This window comes from Podarcis raffonei, chromosome 11 (assembly GCF_027172205.1).
Source record: "Podarcis raffonei isolate rPodRaf1 chromosome 11, rPodRaf1.pri, whole genome shotgun sequence".
Lineage (NCBI taxonomy): Eukaryota > Metazoa > Chordata > Lepidosauria > Squamata > Lacertidae > Podarcis > Podarcis raffonei.
Genome location: NC_070612.1, coordinates 26,829,878 through 26,846,995, shown reverse-complemented (window position 1 = coordinate 26,846,995; position 17,118 = coordinate 26,829,878). Strand labels below are relative to the sequence as shown.

At 39.9% G+C, this 17,118-nt stretch overlaps 1 protein-coding gene across 14 annotated transcripts in view; it reads right to left on the bottom strand.

Annotated features, from left to right (window-relative positions):
- MAST4 (microtubule associated serine/threonine kinase family member 4) overlaps nucleotides 1–17,118 on the bottom strand; it is a 200,944-nt gene that overhangs the window by 120,126 nt on the left and 63,700 nt on the right. For 7 of the 14 annotated variants that reach the window (XM_053409245.1, XM_053409248.1, XM_053409247.1 and 4 more), the window contains 2 exons: nucleotides 13,673–13,747; nucleotides 1,322–1,353 (listed from right to left, as the gene is read on the bottom strand). The exons of 2 other annotated variants lie outside the window; for them this stretch is intronic. In XM_053409245.1, the coding sequence (XP_053265220.1) occupies nucleotides 1,322–1,353; nucleotides 13,673–13,747 (107 nt within the window). The remainder of the gene's footprint in view (nucleotides 1–1,321; nucleotides 1,354–13,672; nucleotides 13,748–17,118) is intronic. 5 more of the 14 variants (XM_053409249.1, XM_053409252.1, XM_053409253.1 and 2 more) reach the window with 1 other exon arrangement.

Here is a 17,118-nt window from a genome sequence, read left to right as displayed (position 1 = left end):
CACTTCCTGTTTTGCCTCAAGTGGCAGAACGGGACACACTGCCCCTGCACAGGACAATACAAGGAAACACCAAAGCCTTGGGGACAGGAGTGCTGAACGAGCCCTGTGTGTTTTAGAACAAGCTGTCAGAAGTTCCTGAAAAACTGATCAAAACCTGAATCCAACATCATTTATAAGTTTTAAAACAAGGAAATCATGAAAGTACATTGAAGATTTGTGGAATTTCTCGTAAGTCCCTCTGTATATTCTCTAGAACCCTTCAAGTCAGCTGCTGGCTGTCATTTTCTTTAAAAACCACCACCACCTCCTAGATGTAGCTTGGGGTAGGAAACAGCAGGCATCAGTGGGGGGAAGGTGCTATTCCCCCTCATCACTACATTTGAGGAACTAGGGGAAAAGAAAAATTGCAGCCTCTAGCTTCCCAAAGAAGATTTACTACTGGCTTAAAAACAGCAACAAAAATCAAAATCAAAAATTGAGAGACCCATTCAGACCACAGTCATCCATTTTACCCAAGCATTGTAAAGAAAAATATACAACTTTAAAGCTCAAAAAGTAACACGGCCTTAAAAATTAACTGTTTAAAATGTACTTTGACTGCAATTCTATGTACACTTACATGGCATTTAACAAAGTGTGACTTACTGAACTTATTGAACAAAGTGGGGCTTACTTCTGAATAAACATGCCTAGACTTGTGCAGTTAGACAATTAAAGTCAAGACACACAAATTTACCCAATGCAATTATTAACCATGAGGTGTCAGTATATTTAATTCATTAATTTTCCAAACCAATACAAATAAATGCTTGCAAGGCTCTAACAATTCATACCTTGATTCTTTAAATATTATATTATCTAGCCTCACTTGGCATTAGTTTAATTTTTAAGCTACTTTATTTTTGGCATCAATATTAAGGTAAAATTGAATCCATCTATGTACGTGTCTCTCTCAGCTATTTTTTGAAATTCCAAACATAACGAGTCCAAAGGAACATTTCCTATACTTGATTTATTTCTAATGTATTTTAATTGATAGCCTTATTGATACCCAGAATTCTTTCATAATGATTTCCTACTATAAACTATTAACTAATACCAGAAGAAACATTTAGTGAAGTACGAGACGAGGACAAACATTCAGTGAAGTACGAGGACATGGCGCATTGGTTTACAATGTTAGCGTTTTTGTGCACAATCAACTGCCACACATAACCTTCATTTCATTGGCCACTGAGAGAAGGAAGACATATTGAAAAACTGTCAAGCTCTATGCAGAGTGCAATGAACAAAATAAAAAGAAGAAATTTCAACTACTTACAAACTTCCCCTTCTTGGAAGGCTCAGTTCCTTCTGCAAATGAAGAAAAATGTAATTATAAAATGAATTCTAAGCATACAATAGGAATATTTTTCAATCATTTACCTAAAATGCCACATATGAATGGTTCAGACATCATATTCTAGACTAAGATTTATGTTTTTAAAACTACCTTAGTTCTTTGTGCACTATTTAATATTACAAAGTTGAAAATTGCCTTAAGTGATTGCCTCTTATTTTGTTATACAGTATATGAAACTCTAGTACTTAATTCTGCGATCAGAAATCCCACTCAATGCCAAATCTTTGGGGGGAGCAGCAACTGCATAGTTAACTTGAAAATTCTTGGCATCTAATTACCAGGAAACAGGCAGTTTTCCATTAATAATAAAATAGAGCCCAGGCAGTTTTCAGTCAGACTCACCTTTATGGCATGTAAAATGGGTCCTTACAAAACATTATATACTTTATTTAAGCCCTTAATGCAGGACTATAGGTTGAAGCCCAACTAAACTGTCCATGGCAGAAAAGTTCTTTCCATCCACACAGAAGGCTTTAATTCAGAGGAGGGAAGAAGAGTTGGGGTCTATTTTCATCTATTTCCCCCTGTATCTGTTCCACAGTACTCCACAGCGGCTTCTAACTCTTCAGAGGAGATTTCTGGAGGTTGCAAGGGACTGCAGGGGAGAGGGTGAATTGGCCAAGTATGATCTCCCCCAGCAGCAGGAGCAACACCTGGATGGAACTCCAATCCAGGGATGCTCACACTAGCAAAAGCAAAAGGCCAGGATCTAAGACTATATATTTAACACTCACACAATATAAGCTTGCAGCACAGTGAGAGAAAATGTATAGCTCTTGTTGTTGCTGAAGCCACATTTTAAGTGTATTTGCCCATCTTTGTTGAATTTCGAAACCTGAATTCAACATCAGATGTATCATTTAAAACAACAGAGTCATCAGGATACATTGGCAGTTTGTGGCAGTTCTAAAAAGTAATTTTTCTCACCTTAAAATAACACCTTAAAGTTATTATACACAAACACACCTCATTTGAATTCCAGCACAGCAAATGCTACTTAAACATAAACTAAAATAAAACATGACAGAAAGAGCAAACTAACAATACATTGGTAAAGTTTCTTTCTAAGTTCTATTTTTAATTCTATTTCTTCATATTTTTCATTTATGCATTATAGTTCAGAATATCAAAAATAAATGCTGAGTTATTGTATGCTTGAAAGCATTCAATACACTCACACAGCAACAAATGTCAATTTCCTTCCCTCTTTTCATACTCTACTGTATATAAATGAAGGATTCCCAGTTCCCATCTTATAAAGAATTAATGCCTGAATTTATTTCTTTTCCTGCAAACCACCACCATCCAATTCTTTTTTCTTTTGCATTGCACTATTTAATTTTAAGTCCATGGTGATGGTCGATGGGTTGTTGCTTTTAACCTAGAAATGTTGGGGCATAATAAACTTTTACCCATGTTCTGAGAAACACAAGGATTTCCTACTAAGGGATTTTGCACAAATGTAACATTTCTTGTGGTGCCACATACTAACGAGATCTGTTTTGGGGTTAGTCAGAAGAGAATGTTCTCCCCTCTCCTCACCCTGATTTCTTCAGCCTCATATTTCTCTTCCACCTCCACTGTCATGTTATTTAACATATGTCCACCAAGGAAAACTCATCTACCCTCAAATCTAAATTGAAACAAGATAACCATTGAGGAGAAGCAGGAGAACAAAGGTATATGGATGAGTGTTAGTGTCAAGGGTTTGGAAAGATGGTCCAGAGAAAGAAACGATTTGGTATGATCCTGAGAGAAATAATTAGTTTTGAGCTAGTCGTGAGATGGGCGCACAACCCTAGAGTCGGACACGACTGGCCCGTACGGGCAGGGGCACCTTTACCTTTAGTCCTAATGACATGTCAAAGCATGTCAAAGTGCAAGTAGATAAATAGGTACCGCTCTGGCGGGAAGGTAAGCGGCATTTCCGTGTGCTGCTCTGGCTCGCCAAAAGCGGCTTAGTCATTCTGGCCACATGACCCGGAAGCTGTACGCCGGCTCCCTCGGCCAATAAAGCGAGATGAGCGCCGCAACCCCAGAGTCAGTCACGACTGGACCTAATGGTCAGGGGTCCCTTTACCTTTAGTCCTAATGAAGTTTTAAAGCAGGTTATAGTTAGAATAATGTTTTTCTTAGGCTTCTTCCAAAATTAAGCAAATAAAGCAAATTATAGGATTTTATCATACTTTTCATTTCATATTTCAACACACCTATCATTTAGAGGTCTACATCACCAGTGAACACTGAGAGTTCATACAAAGGAACTATTTACTTCCATATACAATAAAGTTGCCTCTATCTAGTCGCTTATTTGTAAATACAATATTAGAAGAAATTTAATATATTAATTCTGATGTGTAGCTCTACACCGGGGGGTGGGAAAATGTTTCGCCCTAGTAGGCCAGATCTTCATCTCATCCCTACCCTATGGGCCGACTTTGACATGATCCACTTGCATCATGATGACATGAATCATAGGTGAATAATCCAATTCTGTGCTAAACTATTATTTCCCTTCTAAGTACTCATATATTGTTCCCTGTATTATGGCTGAAGCAACTGGAGTGTCTTCCTGTATATGCATCTTTCACACATGAAGAAGGAAATAATAACTTAGGTGCATAAACAAACAAAACTAAACATATATTTTATTTTTCATATTTATTTTTATTATATTTTAAAAAGTATACCTATTCAGTAAAAACATACAGTGCTAACAAAGAGGATATGGGAAAGCTGCAAGAATTTTTCACACTTGTTACATTATTTCATCACAGTTGTACAGTCTAATCTGAGTGTGACTTAGTTGAATGCCACCCATTATGCCATGGGGGGAGGCAGACCTCAAGGACCTTGATCTGATTAAATGTTTATTCAGCACCATAATTAAAAATCAGGTTTATTTAATGTTAAGAAGTTCAAAAGGAAGCAACTTTCTGATTGTCACAAAGGCCAGTCATCCAGCACAGGGCATATATTCCTGTTAGCTACAAAACAGGATTAATATGTTTCCTCCCGAGCTCAATCTGATGGGATAAAACTGTACTTCTGTTCAAAGCACTAGAAATACATTTCACAGTAGGCTCACTGCTAACAATTTTTATGCCTGGCCACACCCAAATTTCCTCTTCGTGTTGCATGACATAATCTTTGGGTAACAAAAGTACAGAAATGCAAGATCATTATTATTTTTTATCTTGCTGTCCAAGTTTTTTCTCTCGTTATCTGTAAATAATCTCATGTAATATTAAGAGGATTTTTAAAAACCTTGATGTAGCTGAGGGAAATATGCATAACTGTTTCAGTAGTTCTTCGCTGCATTAACCATTTAAAAAGCCTTGTTGGCACTGAACTGCGGAGTTTGTGCCTGCTTACAATTACAAACTTAGAGAATAGATTGGCAGACCAACCTATTGAAGAGAACTACAGAAATCATGTTGTAACTATGGAGCCCTCCTGAAATTTTGAATACTCTCTTATTTATGTAATTTGCTTTTCTGTACTGATTTGAATGTCACTATATACTAGAGGGGTGCATGGGGTGTGAGGGGAGGGGCTCTACATCTGGTGTGGGACACAGTGTGCTCCTTCTGGGGTTGTTTGTCCTCTTTTGGTCTCCACCCTGCACTCAGTTCTCACTTGTGGCTCCTAGAAGCTGTCAGCATGCAACAGTGGCCACACTCTGGGAAACAGTTTTGACTGGTAAGATAAACCAAGTGAGGGTAGTTGATGAATTTCAACCCACTGTTGAGTTAGGTACTTCCCCTGTATGCGAAGACATACAGGCTCTGGCAGATTGAGCAGAAGAGATCAATAGTGGGTCAAATAGCTAAGAAGGCAGTTTCTGCATGTGCTATAGAGGGAAGGGAGGGGCAAATGGGGCTAATCAATCTGGCAAGGTAGCCTCTGATCCTAAACATCAGATATCTTCAGAAGAAGAAAAGGCTGAGGAGTAAATCCTACACAAATCCAGAGTGGAGTTTCTAAGATGGTTCAATGGGGTCTTGTATGCCTCAACCTAGCAACTCCTGCAGCCAAGCTGGTGCCAAACATATTGCTCTGCTTTCCTTTGGACCACGTCAGTGAGGTCAAGAGTGGTGTCTTGTTATCTGCGCAGCTCAGGACCTCCATACACACTGCCCAGGCTTGCGCCCCAGGGAGGTCACTTCAGTGCTGCTAATGCATTGGTCTGCCTTCACCCCCGGAGGCACACTCCCATGTCTCCCAAGACAGATGCCAACAACAGTATACTAGAGATGTTGGAGAATTCCAAGAAATGGAAGCAGAAACTGCCCATGTTCACTTATTCATCCCATGTCTGTAATGGAAATCAACCCAGTAAATATGATCAGTATTCACTTTTGTTGCTGTCTGCAAACAAAACATAAATTATTGCCTCCCCCTCCCCATTTGCATTATTTCCTTTTCATTGAAATGAATGAAATGAAATAACATAATGATAACATAATTCACATAAGTTACATAATTACTTTCATAAATTACTTGAGGTATGTAATTTCACCACAGCAATCAATGAGACACACAACATAGTTCTGGGTGGAAGACAAACTGCACTGTAATGGAAACAGTGCTGCATGTGATTAATATAGGGCAGAATAGGGTAGAACTGTACACATGAAGCATATCAACTTTCATTATTGAAAGTTTCTCATTTACTTTTACCAGTTCCACACTATTTTCTTTCCCCCACCTGTGTGTGTGTGTGTGTGTGTGTGTGAGAGAGAGAGAGAGAGAGAGAGAGAGAGAGAGAGAAGGAGGAGGAGGAGGAGGAAGGGGGAGAGAGAGTCCGCTATATAGAGGGAGAGAGAGAGAGAGAGAGAGAGAGAGAGAGAGAGAGAGAAGGAGGAGGAGGAGGAGGAGGAAGGGGGAGAGAGAGTCCGCTATATAGAGGGAAATCCTTGAAGTCTGAAAGCCAGGCAGCTTGACAAATGTACACCAAAAGAACAAGCAAAACTCTGAACGGTATTAAAAGCACAAGTAGTATTTTGGTTTTAAACAGCCTTGAACACTCAATATATTCTACAATAAATGAAACCTGTTCAGTGTTCCTTAACATATGACACATTTCAGAACATCATGGATATGCACATAATTTCAGTATCCAGCTGCATTTCCAGCTGCAGGAACAAAGACTTTGACCTACAACAGAGTATAGATGAAAAGAATATATGCCTAGCCATACCCACAATACAGAAATTCTGTCCATTTGTTTACCCATTACTAGTAAATTACTGTAAATTCAAAATATTGATCTGGACACCTCTATATGGAAGCAAAGAGGTGCCATCGACTTTTGTTGTTTGTTGCTGGGTCCTATTCCCTGAAATCAATAAAAGCTACAATGTTCATAAACTGCTAAAGAGATGGCTAATGTTGTAGATATGGGGAAGCTTTTAGAATAAATCTACTTTCAGCTTTTGTGGCAGTGTTTTCAAATATTGAAGTAATCCTAATGCATTTTCACAGTTACCTAAATATACTCCAGGAAATTTCTCACATGTCACATTTGTGAAATAATTAGGGCTTTATAAAAAATAAAACAAAAGCTATTCTACTTTCAGGTCCTTATTCTACCGCACACATCACCGTAACAAACGTAATCTGCTGCTCATAGGCAATCTACAGAACATCATGGCCATGTTTTTTTCCCAACAAAGAGCAACAAGTAGGTGAGAATGTATCTTTTGCGAGAACAACTCTACTAGTAAAAATGTATAGGCTTTCAAGCTCTACAATTCCTCAAACAACTTAAGGAAGAAAAGTTACTCTGTACTCAAATTAATGCATGTGTAAACAACCCAGCTTTAAGTATGGATTTCAGTTTTTCCAGGCAATTTTGCTCAATTGCAGAGACTTATTTTTCCACCTGGGACATCTTGAGTTTTTTGTCTCACCTGGGGTGTGTCTGTATGCTTGCCTATGTTTCCTATAAGAAGCAAAAGCCTAAGAGGCTAGGAAAGCCGGAAAGCCCTAGACCCAGGAAACCAGTCAATCCACAGTAGTGACTGATCTCTAACACACTGGGTTAAAAAAAATGAAACAATTAATAATGTGAATACAAAATTGCTAACTATCCAGTGAAATTGCTGTGACGAGTCTCTATGTATTTTAATTGTTATAAAGAACCTCAATTGTGTTTGGCATTTCTGTATGCTACTACTAATAAATTCAATTCAGAATCATGGGTTGAATCCAACACGGTCACTGCAGAAGCAGAACAACTCACGCAAAGTAACTTTCTCTCCCTTTTGTCTCCCATGTGTGCATGCACGCACACACATACACACCCCTGCAAATCTGCTCTAGGGCGTTTGGGGAAAATTCAGAGCAGAAGTGGAGGGAGGAGGAGAGAAGAAGGATTGTTCAATACATACAACCCATGTGTTTGTATTTCACAGCTACCAAAAAAGGTAGCCAATATTACAGTGAAGATACATTTACAGCATACTCAGATCCCTGTCAATGACATTTATTTCCAGGTCAGCATTGTACAGCAGGGATGGAGAAGCTTTTGGACTCCAGTTCCCATCAGTCCCATTTACCATGACCAACAGTGAGGAATGATGGGAACTATAGTATAAAAGCTACACTTTGCCATCCTTGCTGGATGGGACTGCAGCCTTTAGATATCTTCATTTTCAAGCATGAACCATACAGCCATGTTTTTCAGCCGTAGTTTTTTTTCCCATTCTATGTTTAAGCTGAACAAAAAACTCTAGCCACAGTAATGAACTGAAGTAGCAGTGCACATATTCTTAAGAGCATTAGAATTTCTGGGCCAGGCCAAGGGCTCATGTAGTTCAGCATCCTGCAAGAGCAAACTCCCTTATCTGTGGTTTCTAGCAACTGGTATTCATTATTTATTTTTCGTTTATTCAGAAGCAAACTGCCTCTGACCATGGAGACAAAGCATAGCCAGCTTCCTCTGTCACAGGAGAAGGTGGCAGAAAGCCTTGCTTCACTGAGTGTACAATAATTAAATGGATAGGGGATCCATGGGTGCAAATTGCCCTCCATATATGCCACCCAATAAAACAGTCTCATTCTGCCACATTACTGGGCCAGACCTAGCTGGGCTAATTGGTTTGTCGGGACTGTAGCCAATATATTGTTCTGTAAATCATTGTCCCATTTTTCAGACATTCTAGTCAATCACAGTTTTATTAAGAGTAAGCGGTTAGAGTAATTAACTTCTGTGCATGTGCCAAAAAATGGCTGCTAATTTTGAGCATCTAGCATGAGGAATGCAAATTACAGAGAGATTAAAATCATCACAAAACCTAATATTATTGATTTGAGCAGAGGATGCACTTCAGTTCAAGGTAGTTTTCCTCTGAATACTTTTGGACATGACAAACTGGGAAAATTCATTCTCCTACTTGGTATTTTTGAGCTTTTTGTGGTATCACTAATTATACCTTTATCAATTACAGAGGCACAAACAAAAGCAAAACCCTGGAATTGACAAAGGCCAAAGTACAGACTATTGCATTCAATGTGACATACTTGGCACTTCAAAACAAGCATTTTCTAGTCTGCTTTATCCAAAATCAAAATATTATTCTTGTATTATAACCAAAGAATACTAAAGATAAAAAAGGAGGCTGTAGTAACAACAACAACAACAACAACAACAACACTTGTCCCTTTAACTTGAAACATAAATTAGATATACAAGGGACGTTCATTAAATATTTCCCCTGACCCACTTCCAGTAATCATAGGAGGATGAAACTGCACATGTCTAATGATACATCTCTCCATAGGTAACGCAGTAATTTGTAGCTCTGAACTCCTAACAGTTTCTCTATTATGGGTGCTAACGTGGAGTAACGTCTGATAATGGAACCAGGTGAATGCAGAGCTGCCATCAGGTTCTTGTACTTGAAAGGGTGCACACCACAAGAGATGTTCGATGAGATGAAAGGGACTTATGGGGAGGATGCCCATCGTATGACATAGTCAAGCACTGGTATCGTCAGTTCAGGTGTGGTTGAACTTCGGTGGAATGGCTCCCATTCCTGGGCGACCACACCCCTCCATTGATGAAGACACCATTCAGAAAGTGGAGGCTGCCATTTTGGAGGATTGCCTCATAACCATTCGCCAACTAGCTGCAGATGTCGAGATCAGTGTGGGCTCTGTAGAAAAAATAATCTATGACCATTTGCACATGGGAAAGGTGTCCCCATGGTGGGTTCGCCGGCTGCTGACACCTTTCTAGAAGCAGAAACGAGTCACATGCTCACAGGCTCTTTTGGCCATGTGTCACAAAAACCATGAAGACTTCTTCGCCAGACTAATTACTCAGGATGAAACATGGGTCCACCATTATGACCCAGAGACTAAATCCCAGTCCAAACAATGGAAGCACTGTGCCTCACCACCTCCAAAGTAGGCAAGTGGCCAACTGTCAGCAGGCAAGGTCATGCTCACGGTCTTTTGGGACCAGCGTGGAGTAGTGATGATGGATTTCCTGGCAAAGGGTACCACAAGGGTACCGGGACATACTACAGAAATTGCAGAAGGCCATCAAAATCGAGAGGCATGGTATGCTGACCAAAGGTGTCCTTCTCCTGCAGGATAACGCCCCGGTTCACAACTCACAGGTTGCTCAGACGGAAGCACGGTTCTGTGGCTATGAAATCCTTCCTCACCCCCCTTATTCTCCCGACCTCGCACCATCAGACTTCCACTTCTTTCCAACCATGAAGTTATTTTTGAAGGGCAAGCTTTATCCAAACAATGAATGCTGATTTCTGAGGTCAAGTCATGGTTTCTGACACAAAATGCCGACTTCTAGAGACAAGGTCTCCACAGCTGGATAAAGTGATGGGAGAAGTGTTTGACTCTTGCTGGTAGCTATGTAGAGAAGGACTAATACCTGTGACCAGTTTTGTTTTTCTCAGTCCACAGGAAGTATGTCAGGGGAAATCTTTAATGAATGCCCCTCGTAATATGCACACCGTGCCATTAATTAAAACATTTTAACACTAAAAAAAAAAAATGAACTCCACAATAATAGCGTGGAGCCTTTCATAACTTGATATCTCTTGAAGTTCGATCAAATGAAATTCTCAACAAGAATATACCTTACAAAATACTCTTCCAAAATCAGTTTTGTCAGCTAAAAATCTCAAGCTAAACAAGAAACAGTGAATTTGTAAATACCATTTTAGTACATATGCAAACTTTATAAGGTAGCAACTTACAATTAAATAGCAATAATCCTCAGCTAACAAAAACCTGAGTTGCCCCAAGCAGCCAACCAAGAACACAACCAAGCCAGGAAATTTGTAGATTTGTATTATTCAATAACTGCTTCAACATCTGTGCAGCTGAAAGGAAGGATACTAATACTGAACTAATAGTAGAACAATCCATTATTACTCATGCCAGATGGAGACTGCAATCTAGGAGATACTATGGGTCGTTCTTGGTGTGATCAGATCCATAGAGACATAGTAACCAACACTTCTCTATAACCTTATAATGCCCTTCCATGACAGCAGAAATACAGAGCAGTGAAAATCTTCTTAAAGCTAATCCCATTTATCCACTCAAGATATTCTTCAAATGTATACTCTGCCTTCAAGAAAGGATATCAAGGAAACATCTTGCAGTTGTAAATTGCTGCCAGGTCAGATTCCCTAGCAAAGATTTCTATTTGAAACGTGATTTGAGATATAACAATCTAGATAGCCTCCTGCTGAGTTCTGAGATAGGAAAAGCCAAACAAAACCAAGAAAATAATAAGGAAAAAAAGAAAAGGAAATATTTCCATAATGTTATTTTTGCCCTAATACATTTATCTGGTTTCCTTGTTTCCGGCTAATTAGGGCAGTAATCATAGAACTTGTTTCCATGTTTGTCTGCACTGGGTGGGGGGGTGAAATTATTTTTGCAGACACATACACACTGCAAATGCTTTGTCAGAATTGGTCATATATGTGGATTTTCAAGAAAGAGCCAATGAAACAGATATTGTGATTCCAGCCAGGTGCTTTCATAGCACTTCCAAAACATTTCATTAGAATCTCTCTTTATCACTATTTTCTGTAGTGACCTTTCTGTGGGTGTCTGCTATAGAACTCCAGGACAAAATGGGGACTTGGATGGTGCCTTCCTAGAGGAGATTACCAAACATTCAAAAAGGAGATAGTCATGGGAGACTTCCAACTACCCCAATATCTGTTGGAACAAGTGTTAGAAACTGAAATATGAAAGCTAAGAGCTAAATAGCACCTTAAACCTAGATTATAGGTGCAAAAATTGAATGCCTAGGCACACTTTTTTATAACAAGAATACAAAGCTGAAAACAAATGAACTGCAGCTAAAATCTTATATTTATTTTTCACATGGTCTAGTCCTCATCTGAAAACTGCAAAAACAACAACCCCAAAAGCCATGCTTCCGCTGCCTACCTCCCTAATATTCTTAAGAGAGTCTCTTCTCCAGTCTTCGGAGAGTGGCGAGGCAGAAAAAGGTCCTCCTTTCCTTCCACTCTGCAGTTTTCAGTGGAAATCTTAGGCGCAGTACTGCGCCCAGAGCTCAGAAACTGCTTGCGCTAATGAAATTCCTTGTCACAAAACGCATCTAGAATGGGAGTTTCAAACGCTGGTTGGGACTCAAATTCTGCAAGAACATAAGGTCCAACAAATTCCTATTGCCTCACTGCCAATTTCATTTGTCAGAAGGTGGAAGAAGCAACAAGGGGATCACCTCTCTTAGACCTGATCCTCCCCAACAAGGAGGAACTGATCAACCAAGTGGAAGTACTGGAGAACCTTGGAAGGAAGTGATTGTGCTCTCTTGGGTTTCATTTTATACAGGAAAAGGAAAGCTGAGTATAGTCTGACATGCACTCTGGACTTTAAGAAGGGTGATTCAAAAAGCTTAAGAAACTAACGGAGAAGTCCCATGGTCAGAAATTCTCAAAGAGAAGGGAGTCCAAGATGGATGGGAGCTTCTTAAAGGTGAAATATTGAAGTTGCAAAGGCAGAGAATTCTAACAAGAAAGAAAAATGGGAGACGTCTAAAGAAACCAGTGTGGCTACATAAGGAGCTTACAGATAAGAAGATGTAAGAAGGGAATGTATTAGAAATGGAAGAAAGGAGAAATCACAAAAGAAGAGTATACACAACTAGCCAACAGTTGCAAGGAGCAGGTCAGGCAGGCCAAAGCTCAGTATGAATTTAGGTTTGCAAAAGAGGCTAAAAATAAATTGAAAAGGTTTATTTGGCAATGTTTAAAGCAAGAGGAAGAACAAGTGGTATTCCCCATGTATGGCGAAGACTGAGAAATGCTACTGAGTGACAGCAGGAAGGTGGAACTGCTCAATGCCTATTTTGTCTCCGTCTTCGTCCAAAAGGAAAACAGCGTTGAACCTGGTGATAACAGAATAGACAATGCAAGCAAGGAGCTGCAGCTCAAGATACGAAAAGAGGTAGTAAGGAAACAACTAGCTCCTTTAAATGAATTCAAATCTCCATGGCCTGATGTACCCAAGGATGCTAAAGGAGTTTGCAGATGAAATCTCAGGGCATCTATCTATAACCCTTGAGAATTGTTTGAAAACTGGTGAGATCCCCGAGGACTGCAGGCAGGCAGATGTTTTCCCCATCTTCAAAAAGAGGAAAAAAGAAGACCCAGTTAACTACTGACCAATGAGCTTGAAATTAATGCCAGAAAACACTTGGTCTGTGAGCACTTAGAAATGGATGCTGTGTTTATTAAGATGTACCGTGGGTTTTTCAAAAATAAGTCATGCCAGACGAATCCGCCCCCTCTCATTTTGCTAGTTTGGGCTGAGTTCTCCAATCTGTTGAATTCAGATTCTGTATTCTGCTGCATTGGCTTCCCCTTCCAGTTTGGGGTCATCTACAAATTTGATGAGCATCTCCTCAATACCTTCATCCAAGTCATTGGCTAAAGATGTTGAACAACAGCAGGCCCAGGACAGAATCCTGTGCCCATTTGTCACTTTTCCCCAGATGACAAGGAACCATTAGTGAGCACTCATTCAGTCAGACAACCAGCTATAAATCCACCTAACAGACATCTCATCTAACCCACATGTTACCCAGCTTCTCTGCAAGAATATCATGGGGGATTCTGTCAAAAGCTTTACTGAAATCAAGATATACTATGTCCACAGCATTCCCCTAATCCACCAAGGTAATGTTCATGAAAGCTTTGAAATATTTCCCTTGTTTAGCACATTTAAGTTCCACTTAAGTTAACTCACTTTTGTAGTGGCTGGTTCCACTAGTCTCTGGCGATGTCTTGTTGAGCTGAAATGGCTCTTCTGAGGTGTCCCTTCCTGACAGTGAATAAAAGGTGGCAAGGGGGGGGGGGCAAAAAGGGGAAAGATGGATCATGGGAAGGGATGGAATGGAATGGAAAATGACCAGGGAAGGGAGAAGGAGACTATTTAACTAAAGTGTACTTTCACTCTGTTTCTAAAAAATCAATAAACAATTGCAACATTAATGTAAAGATACAGAGAGAGTCAGTAATAATACAATGTGATAACTTTGGATGGATCACATCCATAGTAAAGTGATAGTTCTATTAGTTTCAGTGGGAGACATTTAAGCACTTGCTTAACTCACTGAATTCAACAGATCTTCACAGTGCTCAATGTTAGATTATATCCTATATGTCTAATAAATACAGTTATTTTAAAAACGCACCTGCTGTCCATATTAATTTTATTATAGGTAGCCCTGAACCAAATATTTATTATACCCTTGGCATTAACAACTACTGTCAAAAGCATAAGATAAAAATAAAGTACTAAGATTTCATATATAAAAATTACATTTTTAATATCAAAAATAACTTTTAACATCTACATCATTCAAAACAACTGCTTTTAATTATTAAATTAGTTATTTCCTAAACAATACACCTTTTAAATATGTTAAATTGATGGATTAACCCATTTGCACTTACTTACACACTTGTGCTGTTGGTAAGTAAATTTTGTTTATAAGAGAAACAATGGCACCTTGTAATGTTTAGAAAATTGGGGTGCTAGAAAGTTCTTTTTTATATCAAGTGACATTTTAAATGTGAAGTTTACGGCTGCAATGGTCTAGGGCAGAGATGGGGAACCTGCAGTCCTCCAGATTTGGGGGAGACTACAACTCCCAACAGCCTTGATCACTGGCCATATTGGTTGAACCTGATGGTTCAATAGAATCAGGAAGGCCACAGGTTTTCATCTCTGATCTAAGTTGGTATCATCCTGCTTGGTATCTCCATAATATTCTACCTATGGTGTACATGCAAAATGCTCTATCTCTACCTTCACACACCAACCCACTCATGACATTCAAGAGATTTTAAAAATCAGCATGATGTGGATATGGAAATGATAAGAAAGCAAGTTAAAACTACTGTAATATCACATCAGCACTTTAAATGCATGCAGATAGGGTCTCATACATACAGGATTCACAGGGAATCAGGGAATCATGATCAATCAAGTACTTAGCACATGAGATTTAAGGTATCTTAATTCCTACTTTGTGTCTTTCATTTAACTTCATAAAATAAACCTAGCATTCAGAGCGTAACACAGAGCATGTGTTTTTAAAACTCACATGCACAATATATCTCGTGTGTCCTCATTATATCACAGTAGATCTGTATTTATTTATTTATTCCAGTTTATTAAAATGGGGGCCTGCCTTCCATGCCTTCCAAGGCTCCTCCTCTCCCAAATGTTTCCCAAGCAGTCTCAAACTTTGACTGCACCCTTCTGGTCTCTGTTCTGCCCTCCTCATTATTCTGAGCATTCTTAGGGTAGGAGAGCTTGCTGCAACAGGAGAGGGAGATCCCCTGGATTCTTCAGCAGCCTCTTGACCCTGCTCCTCTGCTTCAGCCTTGAGTCTGAACTGCTCCCTGTCACAGGCCCTTTCTGCTCAGTAAACCCTGTTACCCCTTCAGCATTCAGCTCCTCCTCCCAATCTTCTCCCTCTAACCTCTCCTACATGTCCTACCACCAATCCCCTGGCTCTGAGCCTTCCTCCTCTGGGGTTCCCCGGCTGGTGCTTCCCACCACTCTTCATCCAGCTAGTCCCTAATCTGACACAGCTCTGAAACACCTGGGTTCTCAGTATAACACCTCACCAGACTAGAAGCATTATCAAAATTCATAGGAGTACATACTACACTTGGGAACTGGCCTGGAGGGCCAGATTCTGGCATGAGGTCCTGAAAACAGGTTGACAATACTCTTGGTATACTGGCCAACCTGCTACCCAATGGCCTCCATCACTGAGCTGGCTGAATTGTCTCCAGTGTGGCGTTGAAGGAGTCCAGACAACTTCAACAGCCCAGCCAAGGATCAATGTAAAGTTTTGTAGCAGTGTCTAGCTGTCGGAGCCAGCCGTTACAAATGGCGCTTATTTAGCGTAAAATAAAGACACAGAGAGCCAGCGATATTTCCATGGACAGAGGGCAGCTCACTCAGACATCCTCTCCCTCTCCGGTCACTTTTATTATCCTTTGTTCTCTCCAGCCGCATGGCTGCATTCCAATGTCCCACGTTACCTCATCTGGTCATGGCTTAAACCCACCCACACCATATAGGGTCATCACTGCCCAGAGGAAACACAACTCCTTTTAAGGTCAATACATTCTAATACATTGTAAGGCACGGACATGGTGGTCACTGAGGTCAGCAAGGCACCAGGTGGCGCTACAAGCCTTTGCCATGACTTCCTGGCTCCCACATCTAGCATCTTGCCAATGTTATCTGTCCACTTGCTGTTAGACAAGGTCTTCCCATCAAGTGTTGTGATCAAGTGTCATAGGGGTAACTCATTGATGTGGAAGACACAAACCAACCAAATCAGCTTATGACCAATCTTGACCTCTACCCAATGCATGATACCACCCTTCCTAACATTTGTAGAATCAACTGCAATGGTCTACAGCCTCTTACCAATGCCCTTATTAATGAAGTCTATTATGAACAATAACCTCAGTTAGTTTTTCTCTCTTTGGGCCTTTCTCCAGAGTGCAGAGGTGGAGATATCTTTCAACAGGCTCACTGCACACAGAATAATGCTGTTCTCTGATGATGCTGGGGGAACTGCTGATCCGCATTGTCTGCTTTCAGAAAAACTTTAGTTGTATTTTCATGGCCGTCAAAAAAGATGCAGTCCTGTTCACCCTTCTGGCAAAGATTGTCAAATTCCTGATCCAAGGATTTCATAATGTTTTCTTGGGCCCTCTTGACTTTATTATGATCAACTATAAGCCTCTTGTCCTCTTCAGTGATCAAGCCAGCATCCATAAAAGTGGCAGTGATGATGGCAGCTGTGGCATACAGGCCAACACCATGTCTGATGCTCTGCAGAACAACATTATGTATGTCTAATGTGATGTAATCTGCCTTTTTATTAGAATTGGAAGGTGTACTTGGTTTTCCTAATGTCAATTCTTAACTTCCCACATTTCCATCTTGGGCATTTGCCATTTATTATTCATTTTCATCAACAGAGAAAATATTTCATTTGATGATACTGAAGCATCCTGCTTACTGTTCTGCTTATATTGAGTAAGACTTCTTCTCTCGCCTTCTTGCCACCTCCTTCACAGGGATCTTCATCTCAATAAGGTATATACAGTTAGTGTGAGCTTCCTTTTTGCAACTAACAATATGTAAAATATGCATAA